The 25,010-nt window shown below is 48.8% G+C and overlaps 1 protein-coding gene across 2 annotated transcripts in view; it reads right to left on the bottom strand.

Annotated features, from left to right (window-relative positions):
• DDX1 (DEAD-box helicase 1) overlaps positions 1–25,010 on the bottom strand; it is a 52,759-nt gene that overhangs the window by 17,729 nt on the left and 10,020 nt on the right. For both annotated transcript variants that reach the window (XM_073568251.1, XM_073568252.1), the window contains exons 9-20: positions 23,054–23,130; positions 8,720–8,792; positions 8,561–8,637; positions 7,603–7,717; positions 6,096–6,234; positions 5,954–6,014; positions 4,603–4,701; positions 3,763–3,852; positions 3,488–3,676; positions 2,669–2,720; positions 2,449–2,595; positions 486–577 (exon numbers count right to left, since the gene is read on the bottom strand). In XM_073568251.1, the coding sequence (XP_073424352.1) occupies positions 486–577; positions 2,449–2,595; positions 2,669–2,720; positions 3,488–3,676; positions 3,763–3,852; positions 4,603–4,701; positions 5,954–6,014; positions 6,096–6,234; positions 7,603–7,717; positions 8,561–8,637; positions 8,720–8,792; positions 23,054–23,130 (1,211 nt within the window). The remainder of the gene's footprint in view (positions 1–485; positions 578–2,448; positions 2,596–2,668; positions 2,721–3,487; positions 3,677–3,762; positions 3,853–4,602; positions 4,702–5,953; positions 6,015–6,095; positions 6,235–7,602; positions 7,718–8,560; positions 8,638–8,719; positions 8,793–23,053; positions 23,131–25,010) is intronic.

Genomic DNA, 25,010 nt, shown 5'->3' with positions numbered 1-25,010 from the left:
GCTGCCGAAGACCCTCCGTTGCTGACACCTTGGTCATCCTGTGTGTCTGTGGACTTCTCCATAACTTACGATACAACTGTACTGCTGCTTATGAAATAAGCAATCAAACTAACAAGGCTAAAAGAATAAAAAACTATCAAGGCTAAAAAAAAGTTGGCATTGACTCATCCATAACACTCCGATCTATCAAAGTATAAGATATATTAAACCCCAGGGTAAATGCTGTAAAGAGAACACCACACACAAAAAAAAAAAAAAAAAAAAAAAACAACACGACTGTCTTTCACAAAACTAAAAAAGTTATGGGCCTCAGAGAGGAAAAAAAAAAAAAAAAAAGTAAAACAAAAAACCCTTTAAAAAAAAAAAAAAAAAAAAAATGGATTCTGTGACAAATGAGTGGATAGTGTATTTCCTGGGATCACGAGAAGTGCTGCTAATCAGAGCTGTGCAGTTACATCCAGTGTCAGCAGGGGGCGCCATCTTACCTTAAATCTCTCCAGATTTTGCTTTCTCTCATGCGGCTTCCTGTCACTATGAAGACATACACAGGAGAACTGATGGCCTTTTCTGTCAGGACCTGAAAAATATGGACATTTTCTAGATCACTACAACTGTTCCAACAGATTTTGCACCAGCCCGCTACAATGAGAGCCGCCGCGGGTAGGAAGTGTCAGGGCTCCGGTCCAGCCAACACAGGCCTGCCCACTAGGAGCACTTCCTGTAGTTCACCTCTGACCCAACAGCAAGATATGGTGACCATCAATTACCAATGTGAGGCGAGAACGGCCAACATGCAGGATATGCAAATTGCCTCTTCAGAGAGAAAGAGGACTTGAACTCTATAGCGCCACATGTTGGTAGTAGCGATCCTACAAGTCACAATCGACCCTTTAAGGAGTCTTGTAATATGACTTAGGATAAAAGCCAACAGAATCTCAATTTGTCGACACGGTGTTTCGGGCTATTGGCCCTCATCAGTGCAAAGTATGAGAACGGATTTGGCTAGGTGAGAGGCTCTGGACTGAGGTCTAAGGGGTAAGGTCCGGTAGGAAATGAAGAGCGGGTGGGGGGAATTTAGAGGTTAGGGAGTCCAGGGGAGGGAGGGGTTGAGTGGGAGTCCAGGGAGGGGGGGCGAGCAGGTGGGAGTCAAGAGGGGGTAAGACGACCGGAGGGAAAAGACTAGAAGTAGGGTCTGGGAGAGATACACAAGTCTATCAGTGGCTCTCAGAGAACGCGGGTGCTCAGCAAGGTGTGATGAAATATCTGTCAGACACACGGTCAGCCATCTAATATTTCTGGGCGGTAGCTTTGTACCGGAGGGTTTGTTTTTTTTTTTTTTTGGCAAGAATATGATTCTGAAGGCCCACCCTCCAAAACACATAAAAGGTACCCATCTACTTCTACATACTGTGATCTTTTCTGCCATCATCGCACACTCAGGAGACCTCAGTAATATTTCAGAGATTATTTGTGGCCATCCTGTAAGAAATGAACCCTAGTGACAAGTGCTTGGCTCCACAGTCCCCTCCACATGGGGCTGCCTTCTGCGGGATTACTGGTGTCGGCGCTGATAGTGCCCGGTCGGCCGTCTCAGACTCTGGGCTTCAGCTTCTCAAGAGATACTAAAAAAAGCCGATGAACCGAAACACAAAGCGAGCCATGCGTCTGCCTAGTCACTTTTATCGGAACACCATAAGTAATCTAGGTCTCCCATCTCCTTCTCCGCACACATTCGTACCAGAAACACCGAGTGACCTTACAGCGTCATAGCACAAAAACATTGAAATTCCTAAAAACTATTCATCTGGTAAAAGTCCCAATGCATAATGCCAGCTGTGCCGCGCTGTTGTTCAGTGTGCTGAATTCCTGCAAATGCCACGCTAAACCCAGGAACGAGCTCCTAGGATATTAACGAGTCATATAAACGGGTCAGAAATTGCCTGACAAACAAACAAATTGGTTGTCCGTTGGGTGTAACAATTTTAAAGCTCGTTTATGATCCTCATTCTCGGCAGCACATTGTCCTGTGTAAACATGTGCTGCCGAATGATTAGGGACAATTGATCTGTGCACGTTGGGATCGGGCAGTGTGAATGGTCTGCAGTGATGTCAGATCGGGTTCTTGGAGTTGGATTAGTGTTTGTAGTGAAGACTATTACGGGTCACATGAAAAAGAGAAAAGTCAGCCAAAGCCAGCAGACTTTTGAGGACTTGCATGACAGTCTAATAAATATGGATGCCTCTCTAAATAAAGACCCAGTTGACTGGATCGGTTGGGGGCCGCAGCAACTGGACCCCCAGAGATCAAGGAATAACTTCCAAATCTGCTATAGAGAAAGGCTCAGATTAATATCCCTGACAGGACTGCTGCTCCCCAGAAGCAGGCGGCCATTCCTACACAAGCCCCCCAATATTCTGGCCCGACAGATCCAGGGGGGCCAGCGTTACCTCCGCCGTGCTGTATGAAGTACTGCTCCAGGTTGTCACAGTCCAGCTTAGTCCGGCAGAATATAATGGCCTGATCCATGTTGTGCTCCTTGATGGCGTGCAGCGTGTACTCCCCCTTCAGCACCTTTATTGCTTCCGACATGGTTTCTGAAATGTAGAACTGCAATAAGTTGCACGCTCTATCTATAATATTCAGATATATCGAGTGGAAAGGTTATACCTGCAGAGCTGCCCCCAGGCCGCGTGTTATCCTTATCATGGACACCATCTGTCTGGGGAAAGAAAACAAAAAAAAAAAAAAAAAAAAAAAAAAACAAATTACAGGAAAAACTAGTTTTTATTTTAATAATAGGCCTAAGGCGGCCTATGAAGAAAAAAAAAAAAAAAAAAAAAAAAAAAAAAAAAAAAAAGTACTTTTTTTTCCACTTTCCCACATTTTACGGAAAAAATATAGTGGACAACTCTTCAAGTGGTTTTCTGAATTCAAACAAAAAACTCTTGCCCTGCTGCATTTTAAAAAAGATATGTTTTACTCACCCTCCCCACGCCCAACGTTGGGTCTCCAATGCTGCTCCCGATGTCTATTATTGTTTACGCCGCTTAAATCACAGTGACAGCGCTGCAGCCAGTCACTAACCTCAGTGACTGAGCAGCTTGTGCAGTCATCAGGGCAAAGCCCGCTCAGTGACTGGCTGCAGCGCTGCATTCAGTGACAGACACAAGGATCAGCGACACAGACTCAGAGCTGGCGCCAGGAAGGATGACTAAAACACATTGTGTTATTTTTTTTATAAGACTGCAGCCAAGGAGTTTCTGAATCTGGAAACCCCCTGTAGACATGATTGTCCGCATCATTCCAATAACAGCGATACAAAACATTTCATCAGTTCCCAATAGCCTGGGTATCGGCTTCCTGCAAACTTCTTCTGGTGGCACGTGGGAAGTCCTTAAACGTTTGTCGTACAAACACTATTCAATCGCTAAGGGGTTTAAATCAACTCTATAAAATAGACATCCATCAGCTTTACAGCATCCTTACTCGGATACGGTTTTTGCCAAGTCGTTCCCATTGCTTATCTTTCTTGGGGTTGACTGTGACCACAACGTGATGCACGGTTTCCGGGACAGAGTCTTCTCCTTTCAAGTCAACCCATGTAGGAAAGTGCATGATCTTCTCCGACAGCTTCTTCACATCGAAGGAATGAAGGGTGGCGGAGCACACGATCACCTGAAAGAAAACACACGTAATGCTTGTGGCATATGAAACAAAAAGCCTCGACGCAGCGAAATGAGCGCAACATACAAAGTCCCCACCTGTAATCTTTTACCATCCGAGGTGACCTGAGGGATCTGCTGATGAATCCTATTAATGAAGTCTGAGTATCCCTGGGACAACAGTCCATCCTGTGAACACATAGGAGGCAGAAAAACAAGGCCGGGTGTTAGTGCTGAACCACACGAAGTATGCAGAGATATTTTTTTCCATTCTAAAATAGCAAAATATCAGTTTTCAAAGAAATTGTAAAGGAATTCAAAAGGACAAGATTTGCTTAGCCTCCTCTAATCTTGTGTCAAAAAACTGCAGCAATGGGATCTTCTAGGCAGCTGCTTAGCACTCTGAAAATGAAAATAGAGGAGGCCCACAAAGCAGGAGAAGGCTATAAGATAGAAAAGTGCTTTCAAGTTGCCATTTCCTCAGTTTGAAATGTAATTAAGAAATGGCAGTTAATTGAACTACTGTTCAGAGACATCTGCACAAATATGGCCTTCATGGAAGTGTCATCAGAAGAAAACCTCTCCTGCATCCTCACCATAAAATTAATCGTCTGATGTATGCAAAAGCACATTAAATAAGCCTGATGCATTTAGGAAACAAGTCCTATGGACCGATGAGGTTAAGATAGAACTCTTTGGCCACAATGATCAAAGGTATGTGTGGAGAAATAAGGGCACAGAATTTCAGGAAAAGAACATCTCGCCAACCATAAAGCATGGTGGGGTATCACACATCCTTTGGGATTGTGAAAACACAAGGATTAGCCCTCCTGAGTGGATCTCATCCTCCATACAGACCGATCACCTGTCAAATTAAATACTCGCAGTGTAAATCAGAGGCTCTGCAGAAGAGGCCAGCCTCGTATCTTTTCAACTTACAGCTTCATCCAGGACCAGGAACCGGACTTGTGAAAGATTTAGTTTTCCTGTAGAAATCAGGTCATCAACTCGGCCTGGAGTCCCCACCACGATATCCACCTGCAGGGAAGGCAGAGACGTTGGATTTAACGCTAAACAGGCAATAATAGTACAAAACAATTCTATGTTTCTGCACTGAAATATCAAAAGAGAATACATTTGTCATTTCAGGGACTGCTGCAAACATTACACAAAAGAAAGCAAATGCAGATAATTCTCAGCGGGATTGTCCTTTCCCCTGAAGGCTAGCAGTGAATCCTGGTTATCCCTCTGTTCTCCAGAGCTGCATTCACAATGCTGCATCCTTACGAGCTAAAATACCCCATAATTCCTGGCTAAATGACAATACAGCTTATTCTGGTGCATTTAATGAAGTAGAGTATTTACAACAGGAAAGGTATCATAATCTGATGCACAAAAATGGAACTACACCGACTGCGGTGCGTACATCAACAAACTTGTTATTTCCCAAAAAAGGCCTATACCACACGCCGTTAATATGGGTTTCTCTACCTAGCTAGAAATAGACTGAATCACATAGATCTGCCATGTCATTATTTGCGATTTATGAAGCTAGTGCAAGACTTTTGACTGCTTAAAGAGAACCTGTTAGCATAAAATGACTGCTCAAACCAAGCACAGGAGCTTGATGCAGCCTTGGCTTGGCTGAGCAGTTCAGCGAATCTTATGATCTACCCTTTTCCCACACATCTCTGACCTCCTCTTTCTTGATCGACAACTCTGACTCAATAAGTAAGTGTAAAGATGCACTGAACTTCTTGCCAATGGTGCAGAGCACCTGTGCTTGGTCTGAACAGAGATTTTGTGCTGACAACCTCCCTTTAAAAGGGGTTTGTCCACTACTTCTATTCTGGTGACATATCCTTAGGCTAGGTGATCAATAAAAGATTGGTGGGGGTGCAACACGTGGACCCCTGAAAATCAGCTCTCCCTGGTAGAACGTGCGCAATTAAGAAGCGGAACAGCACAGCACTGTAAACTGTATAGCGGTCGCGGCCAGGTACTTCACATCCACCCCTATTCAAATGAATAGGGGTGGATCTGTAGCAACCCATGTTGGCCACTATACAGATGACAGAGCTGTGCTGAATACATAAGTCCGCCACCAGCATCAGAGAACCTGATCGGCAGTGGTGCAGGGCGTTGCACCTCCATCCGCTACTTGGGTTCATGGACACCCCTCACATACAGGCATGTGGGAATACAGCGATAAAACACTTGCGCAGGTATGTGATATGGACAGTAGGAAAGAATTACGTGCTGATGTCAGACCCCACATTTAAGAACTTACCCCGCTCTCTAGGATAGAGAGCTGATCCTTCGCAGCTACTCCTCCAATGATGAGCAGCTCCCTGCAATACAAAACAGCGGCCATGATATCTGGTAAGTGACACGAGAGTCACGGACTGACACCCGCAGGACGCGGTGGTTACCTGATCTTTGGATTCTCCACGTTTTTCTTGAACTGTTTCACGTTGTTCAGCGTCTGCTCTGCCAGCTCTCTGGACGGCTCGATGATGAGAGCTTTGGGGGCATTAGGAGCGTTCTTGGTTTGTGTCACCTGCGCGCTCCCTATAAAGACAACAAAATAATAAAAGAATAACAAAAAAATATAACTATGATAAGAATAGTCAAACGTTTCCACAATCAAATTCTCTGCACATTACTCCCAACTTTCCACTGCATATCATGAGCTGTGGGGATGATCAGGAAGGAGCTGCTGATGCTCCATGGCCATTTAAGGGGTTAAGCCCCCTCTTCTTCCACCAGATCTTACACCAGACGCGGAGAGATGCAGATACTCACCAGGCGGGCTATTCCTAGGCATCTATCCTAATTATCGGGACAGATGCACAAATCTTGTGCTGGTGAGCATTGGTATCTCCACGCCTGAGGTCAGATTGGGTGGGATTGTGAGGACAGGACAGCCCCTTTGAATTTTGTTATAAGGGGGTTGTGTCATGAAAAGTAGCCCCTCCAGCAGCTATTACGGAGGTTATGCATTTTCTTTTATTAATATATACCTAAAACCTAACAGAGGCAACCACCTGCCTGTTGTACCGGCGCCACTCATGCCGGTCTTGTCAGGAGAGCAGCTCTTCGACAGGACGTGACCACTGCCATCATGCTGATTGGCAGCTGGCTCCCTGCAGTTACGCAGCGGAGAGCCGGTTGTCACTCAAGACAACATCAGCAGCCACATCCTATCAACAGAGCAGAGCAGCTAAGAAGCTGCTGCCTTGTCGACGTGACATTAGCGGAAGCCACTGAATCTCCAGGGGAATTGGTCTGTGACTTCTCTTTGCCGGCAAAGACTGGCACCGGGCACAACAGGTAGATAGTGAGTAACTATTGACCTGTTAGGGATTAGGCAGATTTTTTTTTTGTTTTTTTTTTTTTTACAAAGTCCCGGATAACCCCTTTAAAGAGAAAAGCTGACCAACTACGCAATAAATGTTTCCACCGAGTCTGACCAAGAGAATTATTTCCGTATTCAATGAAGTAGGAGTGCAGCCCCATGTAAAGGAGGCTGAAAACATTTCAGGGGTACATTCCTCATGTCCCTGGTGCTTAGTGAGTTGAAAATAATGGTAGATAGAACAAATCTCAGATACTTTAGAAGGTTTTCCTGCTTGTTAGACAGTCCCTACATGTGTATTGCAGTCGCACAGCCGCAAGACATGCAGCCGAGGGGACTGGAACATATTATTCAAGCACTCGGAAGACACTGGGCTAGCACTCAAGCATGCTCAGATAACACTTTATTCCAGCATGTTTGTTCATCACTAGTAGGAGGAAGTTAATAGGGCACTGTATGAGACTCCCGCAAAGGTTGTTCATCTCTGCTAGTGACTGATTTTTAAAAATTTTTGTCTTTTATGCCTCGAATAATAACTTCCTTCATTATGACGGAGCTGACGGAGGAGCGTGCACACGTACCTGCGTTCTGTGACTTCACCACATTGCTGTCTGGGGCCTTACATAAAGCGATGAAATCGTCTTTAGGAGGAAACTTGAACTCCTCGTCTCCAAAGTTAAACTTCAGTTCGGCATTCTGAGGGGGCAAGAAGAAAAACACGGGCGACATCAGACGCGGAGCAACATGATGACGACAAACAGCAAACTCATCGTCATGCAGGTTGGCGCCTCGTGTCATTGTTAATACCTTGTGATAGGTTTTCATTGGTTTATGTAATTTTCAATTAGAGGGATTATCCACCTCTTGGGACAATTTTTTCAATTACTTAAATGCATGTATTTGGGACTAAAATGCATTTGTGCAATTCAGTTTCATTACAAATTCTGTAGCGTTTTTCTTTTCACAGGCTCCTTCAACTTTGATGTGGTCTGTGGTCATAAATCAGTAGGGACGAGCTTAAAAAAAAAAAAAACCCTCTCCCATTGTACCGTCAGAACGTGCTCACAATGGATTCTCAGCTGACTCATTATGTAGCCAGCATTAGATACTGCAAGATAGAGGACGTGGGGGGCAAAATGGTTCAAAAATAAATGTTAAAGAAATCAATTTCAAAAATGTTTTTTAGCCTAAAATACAGTAAAGAAAGAAAATAAATCTGCTCCCAAACATGGAGAGTTAATTTATATTTGTTACACACACCTTTCAATATCTGACATCAGAGCACTTGCTTAGATGACATCTGGGAATCCCTAAACATATGCACACTCAGTTCTGACGAGCATGCTTATGCTTTAAAGGGGAAAGTGGGGTATGCCATTGCCCGATGCCTCTGAAAGGGGCATGACTTCAGGGAGAACAAAAGCAAGAATATTCCAGTGTTATGTATAGTTTTTTTTGTTTGTTTTTCTAACTCCTTTTCTAGGCTGGCTTCCCCTGTGAAATCTAAAAAGATAAAACGGACAGTCCCTTTAACTTTACCTTTAATACACATGATGCAAATAATGCCTGGCTCTTTAAATTAGAAGGTATGTCGAATGCGTGACCGAGGTCCTTGCCTAAAAGCACAGAATAAAACACATTAGTAGATGCCTCAGAGACCCTACACCAAAGTTCTAGGGAAATGTCAGCAGCGCTCACCATTCTTGGAGAACTTCACACGACCGTTGTCTGCGTCCAGGTAACAGCCAATCGTGTCATGCATTGTAAATTCCTGCGCAGGAATAAAAAGTACTTAAAAGGGTATTCACATCTCAAAGACCCCTATACCAATATGTACCGTATTTTTCGGACTCTAAAACGCACTTTTTTCCTCCCAAAATGTGGAGGAAAAACAGGATTTTTGGGTTGCTTACCGTAAAATCTGTTTCTCGGAGCCTTCATTGGGGGACACAGAGACCATGGGTGTATGCTGCTGCCACTAGGAGGCTGACACTATGCACAAAAAAAGGTTAGCTCCTCCTCCGCAGTGTACACCCCACCGACCGGCAGGAAGTTCCTCAGTTAGTGAGAAAGCAGTAGGAGAAGTAACAGAATAGATTGAAAACAGAACAGACAACTCAAACCAACCAACATAATAACAGGAGTTGTAGAACATGGGAGGGTGCTGTGTCCCCCAATGAAGGCTCTGAGAAACAGATTTTACGGTAAGCAACCCAAAAATCCTGTTTTCTCGTTCGCCTTATTGGGGGACACAGAGACCAGTCCCTGGGATGTGAAAAACAAACTTCCATCAGGCCAGCAGACTCACTACCGCAGCCTGCAGGATCCTTCTACCTAGGCTGGCATCCGCCGAAGCGTAGGTATGGACCTTGTAGAATTTTACAAACGTGTGAACCGATGACCGGGTTGCAGCTTCGCAAAGCAGCAGCGCGGAAGCTCTGTGACGTACCGCCTAGGAGGCACCCGCTGCCCGGGTAGAGTGCGCTCTAATTCCCGGAGGGACCACTCGTTGTTTACCCGGTAGGCCTCCAAAATTGCCGATCTGATCCAGCGAGCAATAGTAGCTTTGGAGGCCGGGTGACCTTTCCGCGCCCCATCTGGAATGATGAAGAAAGAATCTGTCTTCCGCAAGAAGTCGTCCTAGTTAGGTAGACATTCATCGCCCTGACCAAGTCCAGCTTGTTCAAGGACCGCTCCCGAGGGTGAGCTGGACCCGGACAAAAGGACGGGAGAACAATGTCCTCATTCAGGTGGAAAGTGGACACCACCTTAGGAAGGAAAGAGGGCGGAGGCCACAGAACTACCTTGTCCTTGTAGAGTACCAAGAGAGCGGCAAGAGAGGGCCGCCAATTCCGACGTGCGCCGGATGGAGGTGATGGCTGCCAGAAAGGCTACTTTCCATGAAAGGAGAGAAAGGGAAACATCCCTGAGAGGTTTAAAGGAAGGGCCTTGCAGAACCTCGAGAACCAGATTAAGATCCCATGGATCTACGGGCGCTCGGTACGGAGGAACCGTGTGAGCCACACCTTGACGGAAGGTTTTAACCTGAGGACGGGAGCCAACGTCTTCCGAAATAAGATGGACAGCGCCGACACTTGACCCTTTAAAGAGCTGAGGGCAAGACCCGCATCCAGCCCCGCTTGAAGGAACGCCAGGACAGAAGGGAGCGAAAAAACACATGGGCGGAAGGTCATTGATCTCGCACCAAGTGAAATAGTTCTTCCAAGAACGGCAATAAATCTTGGAAGACGATGGCTTCCTGGCTCGGATCATGGTATGAATAACTCGATCGAAAAATCCTGAACGTTGCAAAACCTCGGCCTCAACAGCCATGCCGTTAAATTGAGCGGCCGAGAATTGGGGTGGCAAATCGGACCTTGAGCCGGCAGATCTGCTCAGTCTGGAAGCTTCCAGAGGGCGTCCGCGAGAAGGTTGGCGATGTCCGCGAACCAATCCCTACTGGGCCAATTCGGGACGAAGAGGAGGACTGAAATTCCTTCCGCCTTGATTTTCTTCAGCTGCCTGGGAAGAAGAGGCAGGGGAGGAAACCGGTAGGGGAGCTCGAACTGCGACCAAGGAATGGCCAGAGCGTCGGCGCCCACCGCAAGAAGATTTCGAGCCCTGGATACAAACTGTGGAACTTTCCTGTTGAGGCGAGAAGCTAGCAGATCTACGTCCGGGGTTCCCCACGACGGCAAGCTGAAGAAATACTTCCGGATGTAGGGACCACTCTCCCGCCGCGAGATCCTCGCGGCTGAGAAATCGGCGGCCCAATTGTCCACACCAGGAATGTGTACCGCGGATATTGCCGGGACTGAAGCCTCCGCCCAATGAAGAATCTTGGACATTTCTGCCAGGGCTGAGACACTCCGCGTCCCTCCCTGGCGTGTGACATATGCCACCGCCACGGCATTGTCTGTCTGAATCCGGATAGGCAGTCCCCTGAGAAGTCTCTCCCAGTGAACGAGAGACAGATAAATCGCTCTTATCTCGAGGATAATGGCAGGGCTGACTCCTGAGTTGACCAACGACCCTGAACAGTGTGATTGCAGAACACTGCCCCCCCAGCCGAGGACGGTGGCCTCCGTTGTCACAATCTGCCAGTGAAAGGGGAGGAATGACCGTCCTAGGGAGATGAGACGTCAGCCACCAATTGAGGGACTGCTTGACACCGTTTGAAAGACGAAATGGGCGATCCCGCGAAAGGACAGACCTGTTCCACCGGGATAGGATGGCGAGTTGGAGAGGTCTGGAGTGAAATTGGGCAAAGGGGACCGCCTCTGTTGCCGCCACCATCTTTCCCAGGACTTTCATGGTCGTCCGGAGAGATGGAGTCTCATGAGCTGCCGCGATCGTACATCCCGTTGCAGGGAGCCAATTTTCTCTTGAGGGAGAAAAACCCTCGATCGACGAGTGTCGAACAATAGACCCAGAAACACAAGACGTTGTGTCGGGACAAGACAGGACTTCTTTTCGTTGATGAGCCACCCAAAATTGGTCAGGTAAGACTTTGGCGAGCTTGACGAAAGGATGGAGCTTTGATCAGAATGTCGTCAAGGTACGGAAAAAGAACGAGACCTCTGGTTCTCCATCAGGCCATCAACGCCGCCATGATCTCTGTAAATACTCTGGGTGCGGTGGCAAGACCGAACGGCAGTGCACAAAATTGGTGATGTTCCTGGCGAATCGCAGGAATTTCTGATGCCCGGAGAATATGGGAACATGTAGATAGGCATCTTGAATGTCTATTGAACACATGAACTCCTGCGTCTCCATGGAAGCGATTAACCGAAGAAACTCCCTTCGGAAATGACGCAGTCGGGCTCTCCTGTTGAGTAATTTGAGGTCCAAGATGGGGCGAACTGTCCCGCCTTTGTTCGGCACCACGAACAGGTTTGAATAAAACCCTGTGAAATGTTCTGAATCGGGTACGGGCACAATCACCCCGGAACTGAGGAGAGAGGCGATGGATGCAAGAACCCCGGAACTAAGGCTGGATCTTTTGGAGGACGGGACTCGAAGAAGCGATCCCGTGGACGAGAAATGAACTCTATCTTGTACCCTGAAGATACAAGCTCCCTGACCCAAGCGTCCTCTACTGAGGCCAGCCAGGAATCCCTGAAGAAACGGAGTCGACCTCCCAATTGGGAGGGACCCTCGGGAGTTCGTTGACAGTCATGCTGACGTGGACCGTCCAGATCTGGACCTGGAGGGTCTGCCCTGGGAGGAGTGAGATCGCCAGGAGGGAGTGGGTCTGAAGGACACAGTCTTTCTATCCTGGCGTACCTGTGGTCTTTGTTGGTTAGAGAAGTTCTCTGCCGTATTGAAGTGGCGGTAAGCCCGAAAGGGCCGAAACTGACGCCTTGGCGGGGGTCTGCGAGGTTTGGACTGAGGGAGGAGAGAACTCGTGCCTCCAGTGGCGTCCTTAATAATCTGGTCCAGCTGGGACCCAAAAAGATGCGCTCCCTGAAAAGGCAGATTGGTAAGAGACTTTTTAGAAGACAAGTCCGCCTGCCAAGCCTTGAGCAAAATTGTACGTTGGATTGCCACAACGTTGCTTGACGCCTGAACAGCGCGAGACGCGGCATCCAAGGAAGCAGAAAGCAGATAATCCCCTGCATGGGAAATCTGGTTGGCCAGATCGGTCAATTGCTCTGGTTGGGCCTTATCTAGGATGCCCTTACGGAGATCGTCTGCCCAAGTGGCTATGGCCTTTGCCACCTAAGATGAGACAAAGACTGGACATAGCGCCGCTGCAGCCGCCTCGAATGCTGACTTTGCCAAGGATTCTATAATTCTATCATTAGAATCCTATAGTGACGCTACACCTGAAAGCGGGAGAACCGTGTTATTAGAAAGTCTGGACACGGGTGCGTCCACCGACGGGGAAGCAGACCAGTTGTCAGTGAGCTCTTTAGCCAACGGATACAGCATGCCGAGACGCTTCCCTCTTTGAAATCGCCTGGACGGATTTTCTTTTTCCCTGGCAAGGATCTTGCCAAACTCAGAGTGGAAGGCGAATACCCTGGATGGTGTTTCTGCCCGTCTGAACGAAACCTCCTGATCTGAGGATTTCGCAGGGGAGTCAGATATTTCGAAGGTGTGGTTAATCGCAGCAATGAGGTTCTGTACCGTAACCTTCATGTCCGCGTCCTGGTCAGAATCCAGCTCTAAAATCCCTTCAGAGGACATATCCGAGAACGCTTCACCTGACTCGGGTGAGGAGGCACGGGAGGGCGACTGCTGGGAAGGACTAGGTGCCGATGAGAGACCAGGAGAGGATTCCAGCCGTGGATCCTGCCTGGGCCTTTCGCGGCATCTGCTAGCTGGCTCAGATGGAACGTCTTGCGACCTGCTGGACCCTGCAGAAGTGTCCAGGGACAACTTATCAAGAACGGCCAACTAGGGACTGAGACACCCTGGTGAGGTCTGCCACAGATTGTGAAAGGGACGAGGCCCAGCCAGGAATGGGGGGGTTCGATTTCACGTGGCGCAGTAGATGGCTCCTGGACAGCATCCTGCTGAACGGGATTGCTGCAGTCCCGGCAGAGGGGAATTCGCGATTGCAAGAGGAGCATGCGAAAAAAACTTGCGGAAGTGCTGGAGGGTTGGGGGACAGCAAGACAGGGTAGGGTGTCAGTCTGCAGTTGCAGAACTACTCACGGTCCGGTGTCCCCGAAAGATGGCATCTGCTGTAGTCTCCGGCTGTCAGGCTGCAAAGATGGCGGCAGCCTGATGTGAGGAATCAAAAAGCGCGGTCTCGGTGTAAGAAGAAAGGCGGAGCTAGCCGCCTGCACCAGAGGGAAGAACCGCCTCCTCCCCCTTCCCAGCCACAAGACTAGAGAGGCGGTGGGAGGGCTTAGGAACGGGCGGGAGCGCAGCCGGCCTATGATAATGAACGGGGGCGTGGCCGCGACGGGCGCAAAGGCCCAAACTGAAGCCGGGGACTAAATTTTAAAATGGCGGCCGCCTGTCAGCACGGGGCGGCGCGGAAGAACTGCGGCGCAGCCGCCTCCGCCCCTAAAGGAGACGCCGCCATAGCCCTGCTCCCAGACGCAACCCTCACAATACCGGCGGTGGGGTAAAGAAGGCCCGCACCGCCGCTGGGGCCAAAAAGGGATGCGGCGACCGTCAGACGGCGCGAGCAGTGCGAGAATCTGCGGCGCTACTTTGGCGCCGCTCCTGGGTCATCTTGTGGCTTTATGGTCCGGTGCTCCAATAAAGGTACCTTCTATATCCCACGCTGTCTGCTCATCTTCTACGTATTCGCGCCTCGTCCAACCGACAGGCTCTGGTGGGCGAGTGGGTGGGAGGCAGAGGGCAAGGACCATCTGTTTCCGCTGGCACGACACCTGTGCTCAGCCTGTGGTCCGCCCGGAGAACTAAGAGGATACGGGGTGGCAGTACACGCCGTACTCATAGCCTCTTTGTGGGAGTACAGTTGTGACTCTTCACACTCTATCGCTCCTGGAACCTGAAAAGGAACGACGCACATCGAGGTAGATATGGGTCTAATGAAAGACCCGTGTCCACCTCCTACTGACACTAAGCTAAACTGAGGAACTTCCTGCCGGTCGGTGGGGTGTACACTGCGGAGGAGGAGCTAACCTTTTTTCGTGCATAGTGTCAGCCTCCTAGTGGCAGCAACATACACCCATGGTCTCAGTGTCCCCCAATAAGGCGAACGAGAAATGGAGGGTGCATCTTATAGTCCGGATGTACTGGCTCTGGCAGTGGTGGGGAGGTGGGGGAGCAGTTTAGGCGGAGTAGCGGTTCACAGAGGCAGGAGCCGGCGGCTGCGGCTAACTCCTGTGCCCGCTGCTAAAGAGAAATGAATATTCACTGCGTTCCACACCCATGGGCATGGAGGGAAATGAATATTCATTTCTTTTTGGCATCAAGGTATGATTGGCCCGACTGCCCCCTCCCCGGCCCGACTGACCCCATCCCGGCCCTGGTATGACTGGTATGATTGATCCCATCCTGGTCTTGGTATGATTGACCCCATCCCCGTCCTGGTATGATTGACCCCATCCCGGTCTTGTTATGCATTGCCCCATCAGAAAAGATTAAAAAACCAAACCATTACACTTATCTTCCTCCACCCCCTCGCAGTGTCCTGCTCTGTTGCGAGCAGCTACTTAATGCTTGTAAGCAGAACATGGCAGGGATGCTAGCACAGCTGCCGAAATACTCACCGGGACTGTTCATCGCAGAGAGCAATGAGTATTCATTGCTGTTCAGTACTGCGTCAGCCACAGGCTTCCTACTGCTACCGGCGGTCACGTTTGCCGATTCTTAAGAGAAATGAATATTCATTTCTGTTAAGTATCGGCACACGTGACCGTCGTTAACAGCAGGAAGCCGGTGGCTGATGCGCTACTGAAGAGCAATGAACACTCACTGCTCTCTGCGATGAACAGTCCCAGTGAGTATTCCCGACGGTTTGCTCTGCTTGTGAGCAGCGCATGACGTCCCTGCCAATCATACCAGGACCGGGATGGGGCCATTCATACCAGGATAGGGATGGGACCATGCATACTAGGATAACGATGGGGCCATGCATACCGGTATAGGGATGAGGGCGATCATTCATGCCAGGATAAGGAGGAGGGGTCATGCATACCAGGCCAGGGATGAGGGGCCATGCATACCAGGATAGGGATGAGGGGCCATGCATACCAGGATGGGGATGAGGGGACCATATTTAACAGGATATTGGATATTAAGTAAAGAATTGACCACATTTTTTGCTTCAGTTTTTTTTTCCCTCCAATTTCCTCCTCTAAAACCTAGGTGCGTCTTATGGTCCGGTGCGTCTTAAGAGTCCGAAAAATATGGTAATGGGTATAATAACATTAGTGAATACCTCCAATGTAGTATAGTTTTTCTGATTCGCTATGTCTCTTTCCTCACGTGCAGGTATTGAAGGACCTTTGGTTTCCATGGTTACAACCACTGATATAGTGACAGTTTGTTGCTAGTGGTCATAACCATGTATACCCAAGGTCCTGCAATGCCCTGCACAGGGTGAAAGACATAGCAAATCAGGAAAACTATACACCATTTCTAATTGAAGGTATTTGCTAATAATATTATACCTACTACATACTGGGATAGGATCTGAAAGATTAGAACATACCTTTAATAACTTTTATTCTGTTTTATCTACTACTGTATGTCGCAAGAGCATTTGGTAAGAATTACCAACTGCTATGGAAAAAGTTTAGAGATGTGTTCTCTTTTCAGAAAACCCCCTTTTTAAACCGGGTGCAAATTGTTTAGAAAAGAAGGATTTTTGGTACTTACCGTAAAATCTCTTTCTTGGAGCCTTCATTGGGGGACACAGGTTACCATGGGTGTATGCTGCTGTCGCTAGGAGACTGACACTTTGCAAATAAGAAAAAAAAGTTAGCTTCTCCGCACCAGTATACCCCTACCGACAGGCCCAAATTACCTCAGTTGGTGCAAAAGCAGTATTAGGAGCTACTATAAGAACTCAACCTATGTACCAGCCAAAACAATGGCACATTGGCCAACACGGTACAACATTAAGGGAGGGTGCTGTCCCCCCCAATGAAGGCTCCAAGAAAGAGATTTTACGGTAAGTAATCCCTCTCTTTCTTTCTCGCTTCATTGGGGGACATAGGTTACCATGGGACGTCCAAAAGCAGTCCCAAGGGTGGGAAATAATGCTGAGAGAAGGGTACTTAGGTCGGCCGGTGAGAGACCGCCGCCTGCAGTATCTTCCTACCCAAGCCTGCATCAGCAGAGGCGCGAGTATCTACCTTGTAAAATCTTACAAAGGTATGGAGGGACGACCAGTTAGCAGCCTTGCAAACTTGCAAGGCCGAAGTCTGGTGACGAACAGCCCAGGAAGCTCCCACAGCCCGGGTAGAGTGAGTCCTCACCCCCGGAGGAGGCTGTTTGTTCTGGACGCGGTATGCCTCCAGAACCGCTAAACGAATCCAATGAGCAATGGTGGATTTGGAGGCTGGAAATCCTTTCCGACAAACGGAATCGGACTGACGGAAGGGAGCAGTCCTAGCAAGCTAGATTCGAACAGCCCTGACCAAGTCCAACTTGTGAAGGGATCTCTCCAAGGTATGAGCTGGAGAGGGACACAGAGAGGGGAGGACGATGTCCTCATTGATGTGAAAAGCAGAGACTACCTTTGGCAGAAAGGCCGGAACCGGTCTGAAGACTACCATGTCCTGGTGCAAAACTAGGAAAGGGGAACGGCAGGACAATGCTGCCAACTCTGAGACCCTCCTCATCGAGGTGATGGCGACAAGGAAGGCGACCTTCCATGAGAGAAGGGAAAAAGAAATATCCTGAATCGGCTCAAAAGGCGCATGCTGGAGGGCACCCAAAACAAGATTCAGATCCCATGGGTCGACAGGAGACTGGTAAGAAGGTGCTATGTGAGCGACACCCTGAAGAAAAGTCTTCACCTGGGGTAGAGAAGCCAGATCCCTTTGAAAGAGGATAGCCAGAGCGGACACCTGACCCTTTAAGGTACTGAGGGAAAGGCCGGAGTCGAGACCCGTCTGCAGAAAACCCAGAACGGAGGGGAGAGAAAAAGTCATAGGAAACAAACTGTTGACCTCACACCACCGAAAGAAGGCTTTACAACATCTGTGATAGATGCGTGATGACGCTGGCTTCCTTGCCTTAATCATGGTCTGGATGACCTTGTGGGAAAAACCTGCGTCCCTCAGTACCGCGGCCTCAACGGCAATGCCGTTAAATTCAGAGACCGAGAATTCGGGTGGAAGAGGGGCCCTTGCGATAGAAGGTCTGGACTGTCTGGTAGCCTCCAGGGAACGTCGGAGAGCATGTTCACTAGCTCCGCATACCAGGCCCTCCGTGGCCAGTCCGGAGCAACTGACAGAATGGGGACCCCTTCTGCCTTTATCTTTTTTACGATTCTTGGGATCAGGGGAGGGGTGGGAACAGATAAGGCAAGCGAAACTGGGACCACGGGATCACAACCACAGCCATCGGATCCCGGGACCTGGCTACATACCGGGGAACCTTGTGGTTTGTTCGAGACGCCATGAGGTCGACATCCGGAACGCCCCACCTCAGACAAATTTGGTGTAAGACGGCGGGGTTGAGAGACAATTCGCCTGACACGAGCCCTTGACAGCTCAGGAAATTGGCTTCCCAGTTGTCCACTCATGGAATGTGGAAGGCTGATATGGCGGGTTCATGGCTTTCCGCCCAACGCAGAATCTTCACCACCTCCAGCATGATCTGCTTGCTGCGAGTTCCGCCTTGGTGATTTATGTACGCCACGGACGTGGCGTTGTCTGTCTGGATGCGGACCGGCTTCCCCGCGAGGATGGACTGCCGGCAGATGAGGGAAAGAAAGATTGCCCTGATCTCCAAGAGATTGATTGGGAGGAGAGCATCCTGAGCATCCCAGCAGCCCTGCGCTGTCAGATGGAGAAAAAACGCTCCCCAACCCAGGAGACCGGCATCGGTGGTGATGATCTGCCATCGAATGGGAAGGATCTTCCGCGTAGGATCGAGTTGGGAAGCGTCCACCAAGTTAGGGATTGCCTCACCTTGAGAGGCAGAAGCACTGGATGGTCCAGGGAGATCGTTGTCTTGTCCCAAGCAGACAGGAGGGCCAGCTGGAGAGGGCAGGAGTGAAACTGGGCATACGGCACTGCTTCCAAGGAGGCAATTATCTTCCCCAGGACTCTCATGCAGAGCCGAAAGGGAAGAGGGACGGGGCGCTTTAGAGCCTTGATCCCCTGTCGGAGGGACAAAAAATTTCTTCTTTGGAATGAAGACTCGAGCTTGGCTGGTATCGAATTCCATGCCCAGGAATACAAGATGCTGAGTTGGGATCAGGGTCGACTTCTGTTTGTTGATTATCCAGCCCAGAGTGATCTGGAGGCTGTGATAGCAGTCCCGGCGAGATGGACCCTTGACCAGGAGATTGTCAAGATAAGGGATTATAAGAATCCCCATTGAATGAAGGATGGCCATGACCGTCGCCATGATCTTCATGAAGACCCTGGGGGCGGACGCCAGACCAAATGGGAGAGCCGTGAACGGATAATGGCACGCCTGTATGGCAAACCTGAGGAACCTTTGATGCTGCACACAAACAGGAACATGCAAATAAGCGTCCTGAATGTCCACAGAGGCGATCACCGAGCGCAAGGACTCCATACGAAAGTGGCGAACCCGAAGGTGACGATTCAACTGTTTGAGGTGCCAGATCGGGGAAAGGGAACCGTCCTTTTTTGGGACTACGATTAGGCTTGAGTAAAACCCGAAAAACCGTTCGTGCCAAGAAACGGGTACCATTTAGGAGGGAAGAGACAGCCTGGGAAAACCCTGAGACATGAGAGGGCTGTTTTGGTGGACGAGAGAGGAAGAAACGTCCTTTTGGGGGCGAAGAAAATTCTCTTTTGTAGCCTGATGTGACAATCTCCCTGACCTAGGCGTCGACCGCCGTCAACCAAGTTTCCTTGAAATGAAGAAGCCTGCCTCCCACCCTGGAAAGATTCTCAGGTGGGGGTGACCCGTCATTTAGAGGAAAATCTGTGGCCGCGAGATCTGGAGGACTTAGGGGCAGCTTCTAGACCTCCAGCGAGGGGCAGGTTTGAAGGAAGGTTTCCTTCTTTCTCCCTGTGCGGAAGAAAGGTCCTGCTGAGAGGGATCCACCTGAGGAAGAGAAAGGCAGAAAGGGCCGAAAAGGCTGGGGACCTTTTCTGTTGAAAGGGCATCATGGCCTGGATTGGGGCAGAGAAGTACTCTTGCCTCCGGTAGCATCCGAGATGATCTGTTCTAGCTTAGCCCCAAAGAGCCTGGCGCCCTGGAAAGGTAGGCCAGTGAGAGATTTTTTGGAGGACAGATCTGCATTCCACACCTTCAACCAAAGGATGAGGCGAATAGCAACAATATTGCTGTTTGCCCTTGCTGAGCAAGCAGCAGCATCCAGGGCGGCATTCAACAAGTATTTACCCGCATCTGCAATTTGGTCTGCCAAATCTGCTAGCTCTTGTGTGGGAGCTGCCGCCACAATGCCTCAACGAAGTATCTTGGCCCAGACGGATATTGCTTTCGCCACCCATGAGGAGGCAAAGTTGGGCAAAAAGAAGCGCCTGACACCTCAAAGGCTGATTTGGCTAGAGACTCAATCTGTCTGTCCGTAGCGTCCTTGAGGGACGCCGCATCGGGAATGGACAGGACTGTGTGAGATGCTAAGCGTGAAACTGGCGGGTCCACCTTAGGAGATTCTGACCATTTGCTGACAAGGTCAGGACTAAAGGGTTCAAGGATGTCTAGACGTTTTCTTCCCGGGAAGCGTTTCCAGGGATGTTCCCAGTGTCTAGAGGTAGTGACCTCAAACTCGTGATTGGGAAAAAGCTTGGAAGGACGTTTTACCCGTTTGAATGAAACGGATTGATCTTGAACAGTAGCATTTTCCTCCTTTATTTCAAGTGTTTGAACAATAGCTGAAATAAGGCTATCTACCATGTCGTGCGTTCTAGAGGTGTGATCTGCATCAGTCAGACCATGACAAAGAGGCTATGTCTGACCCGACGTCCGCCTCCGAGGAGGGGGAACGGGCAGAAAGGAGCACCCGTAGTGCTGTTGAATCTGAGGAGGAGCTAGACAGAGTCCGCTTCCTAGATCTTTCTCCTCATCTGTCCCTGTGGAGGTCGTGGTCAGTTGCGTGTGAATCACCGTGAGAGGTGTTCGGAGCGCTGGTGGCGGTAGAGAGATGCGGCATACGTTCCAGGACCTGTACCAGGGCTTGTGATATTTTGGTGAAGTCTGATACGGACTGAGACATGGCAACGGACAGACCTTATACTGACTGGGACATGGCAACAGTCCACTCTGGAGGTGGGGGGAGTGCTCTCATCCAGGGCGTTAAGAGGTGTCCTGAGGGGCAAACATGGTGGAAGGACAGCAGAACGGGCAGAAAGGAGAAGGCTGGCCTGAAGCCCACTTTCTCTTACAGCGGGCACAAGCGTAGTGAACTACCGTAGGGATATAGCCAAAGGCCCCTGCAGGGTTGGGCATAGGTAGAGCGTATGTGAAGACTGCAGAACAACGCTATGGAGGCGATACTGCTGAGGGGGGCTAACTGATGGCCAGGGGAGAGGAAAGCAGAGGAGGCAGGTATCTGAGTCCCCCGAGAGAGAGAAGACGCTGCAGGAGCACAAGATGGCAGCTGTGCACTCTGAGTCACGAGACATGCTGAACGGTGGGCGGGGTTAACAACTTAGGGACCCCCTGTAATTGGCCAGTCAGGCCAAGCGTGCCAAAAAGGAAGGGGGCGTGCCCGGCCGAAGAAACAAAGCGGTGTCCCGATAGGCTGGTACGCCTGTGGGGGTGTGACCAGCCTGCTATGAGCATAATGTCAGTGTCGGGACCTACGAACGGAGGCAGGGGGCGTGTCCGGTGCTGTAAACTGAAAGAAAAGCGCTGATTGGCCGACGCCGGCGAGGGGGCCGTGGCCTTAACACAGAGCAGCCCAGAAGAAGGCGGCTGTAAAAATGCCGGACAGCGCGCGCTATAAGAAAAAAAGCACGGAATTTGAAAGTGCGTCCTGAGTAGAGGGAGAAGCAGGAGCACACCGGTGGGTGCTGCAGGGTTTATCGGTGGGTGCTTTGGGGAGGGGGGACCTACTACCTGCTTCTTGATCCTGCTCATGGCTGAGGATGACATCAGGAGCCCTCGGGATAGAGAGGGTCCTGGGAGTAAGATCCTCCCTCCGGAGTCACCCTTTGGGAATAAGAGGGAAGGCCACCACCTGAGACCACCGTCTTCCTCTCAGGGGTGAGGAGGGGATAAGGCAAGGACTGGCCACCGAGAGTCGCCCTGAAACACCCCAACGGGGGACAGGGGACAAAGTCCTGACAGCGGGTCCCAGAGTGGGCGATGTGGGTGACACCACACTGCTCTCTCGGTCGCTTAAATGTGGGAAAACAGGGTGAGAAATCTGCACCCTGTTACCCGAAGAGCTGTATCTCAAAAATAAAGGTGAAATGATTAATAAACGCACACAAAACCTGTAAGGAAAAAAACACTGCGGATCTGGTGTTAGATCCAGGTCCGCCTCCTTCAGACACTAAGCAAAAACTGAGGTAATTTGGGCCTGTTTGTAGGTGTATATTGCTGGGGAGGAGCTAACTTTTTCTTATTTGCATAGTGTCAGCCTCCTAGCGACAGGAGCATACACCCATGGTAACCTGTGTCCCCCAATGAAGCGAGAAAGAAAAGTGCCTTACTCACCACCTTCCCTTGGTCCAGTGCTAAGTCTCCGCTACCAGTGTCTGTTATTGTCTGCAGGGCTGACATCACGTCAACAGCACGGCAGCCAGTGAGCTCAGAGGTCCTGCATGAGTAGATGTTAAGAGCTGCTCAGGGTCAGTGATTGGCTGCAGCGCTGTCAACATGATGATAGGCTATAGACAAACAACTGGAGACTCAGACCTGGATCCAGGGAGCGTGAGTAAGGCACATTTACTTTTTTATATCAACTGAAGCATGGAAACTTGATTTATCAAAACCGGAAAGAAGCTATAATGGCTCAAAGTTACCAATTAAAATTACTTTCTTACTGGTAATTGTAGGGAAACCCCTTGAGAGAGGACACAATATCTCCTGACACGTCTGTTTCATAATTAATTGAAACCACCATGAAATAACAATTCTGCACCTTGCAGTTCCTCTGTTACTCTTCCTACAAATTTTTGAAGAAATTAGGTGTTACTAGTCAGGGGCTTGTCACTACAAAGCCTAACACTTACCCAACTAGTGCAGATAACACGAGGCGCTCCCCATTTACAAGGCGAATAACATTTCAATGTCCCTTCATTCATATAATTCCAGGAAGAATAACTGAGGAAAAGCTCAATACTGACATAAAAAGTTATCTTCCGTAGCAGACATGAGAGGTGATCCTTTTTAACTTTTTAACTAATTGAATGAAAAAAGGTTTGTTTTTTTGTTTTTGATTTTCTTTTAACTTAGAATTAAAGGCCTGGGTGTTACCTCGCCATAATTATCAAACTGCTTATTGTTGGATTTCTTCCCTGTTCCTCCATAACCAAAGCCAAATTTGTCCGTTCCTAAAGAACAAAAAAAGGCTTAAAAGTTTATAGACTATACATCAAACACACAGATTACCTGGACAAGACTATGGGCAAGCGACTACAAACCCCAAGTAAGAAAACGTAAAGGCTATGGGCACCTTTCACATGGAAAACATTTTGACATTCGCTACTCAATACTTTCGGTTAACAAAAATTGCACTAAGGTTAAGCATATAATCATCAGTCAGTCATTTCCATGCCCCTTGACCCAAGATCCAAAGATTGTTCCCTTCTGGAAGCATCTCTCCCAGTAATATAGACTGAATGTGAGCAGTGTGTCTCTCCCAGTAATATAGACTGAATGTGAGCAGTGTGTCTCTCCCAGTAATATAGACTGAATGTGAGCAGTGTGTCTCTCCCAGTAATATAGACTGAATGTGAGCAGTGTGTCTCTCCCAGTAATATAGACTGAATGTGAGCAGTGTGTCTCTCCCAGTAATATAGACTGAATGTGAGCAGTGTGTCTCTCCCAGTAATATAGACTGAATGTGAGCAGTGTGTCTCTCCCAGTAATATAGACTGAATGTGAGCCGTGTGTCTCTCCCAGTAATAAAGACTGAATGTGAGCAGTGTGTCTCTCCCAGTAATATAGGCTGAATGTGAGCAGTGTGTCTCTCCCAGTAATATAGGCTGAATGTGAGCAGTGTGTCTCTCCCAGTAATATAGACTGAATGTGAGCAGTGTGTCTCTCCCAGTAATATAGACTGAATGTGAGCAGTGTGTCTCTCCCAGTAATATAGACTGAATGTGAGCAGTGTGTCTCTCCCAGTAATATAGACTGAATGTGAGCCGTGTGTTTCTCCCAGTAATATAGGCTGAATGTGAGCAGTGTGTCTCTCCCAGTAATATAGACTGAATGTGAGCAGTGTGTCTCTCCCAGTAATATAGACTGAATGTGAGCAGTGTGTCTCTCCCAGTAATATAGACTGAATGTGAGCAGTGTGTCTCTCCCAGTAATAAAAACTGAATGTGAGCAGTGTGTCTCTCCCAGTAATAAAGACTGAATGTGAGCAGTGTGTCTCTCCCAGTAATATAGACTTAATGTGATCCGTGTGTTTCTCCCAGTAATATAGGCTGAATGTGAGCAGTGTGTCTCTCCCAGTAATATAGACTGAATGTGAGCAGTGTGTCTCTCCCAGTAATATAGGCTGAATGTGAGCCGTGTGTCTCTCCCAGTAATATAGACTGAATGTGAGCAGTGTGTCTCTCCCAGTAATAAAAACTGAATGTGAGCAGTGTGTCTCTCCCAGTAATAAAGACTGAATGTGAGCAGTGTGTCTCTCCCAGTAATATAGACTGAATGTGAGCAGTGTGTCTCTCCCAGTAATAAAAACTGAATGTGAGCAGTGTGTCTCTCCCAGTAATAAAGACTGAATGTGAGCAGTGTGTCTCTCCCAGTAATATAGACTTAATGTGATCCGTGTGTTTCTCCCAGTAATATAGGCTGAATGTGAGCAGTGTGTCTCTCCCAGTAATATAGGCTGAATGTGAGCAGTGTGTCTCTCCCAGTAATATAGGCTGAATGTGAGCAGTGTGTCTCTCCCAGTAATATAGACTGAATGTGAGCAGTGTGTCTCTCCCAGTAATATAGATTGAATGTGAGCAGTCTGTTTATCCCAGTAATACAGGTTGAAAGTGAGCTGCGTCTACCCCAGTAATACAAGAAGGATGTGAGCTCAATATCTCTCCCGGTAATACAGGATGGATGTGAGCAGTGTGTTTCTCCCAGTAGTATAGACTGAATATGAGCTCTGTGTCTCTCCCACTAATATAGCCTAGATGTGAGCTGTGTTTCTCTCCTAGTAATATAGGATAGATGTGAGCCGAGTGTGTCTCAGAGTAAAATAGGCTGGATG

The sequence above is a fragment of the Dendrobates tinctorius genome, unplaced genomic scaffold, assembly GCF_039654945.1.
Source record: "Dendrobates tinctorius isolate UK_male_01 unplaced genomic scaffold, ASM3965494v1 ptg000021l, whole genome shotgun sequence".
NCBI classification, from domain to species: Eukaryota; Metazoa; Chordata; class Amphibia; order Anura; family Dendrobatidae; genus Dendrobates; species Dendrobates tinctorius.
The sequence above is the reverse complement of the archived record's forward strand: the minus strand, read 5'-3'. Positions and strand labels throughout refer to the sequence as shown.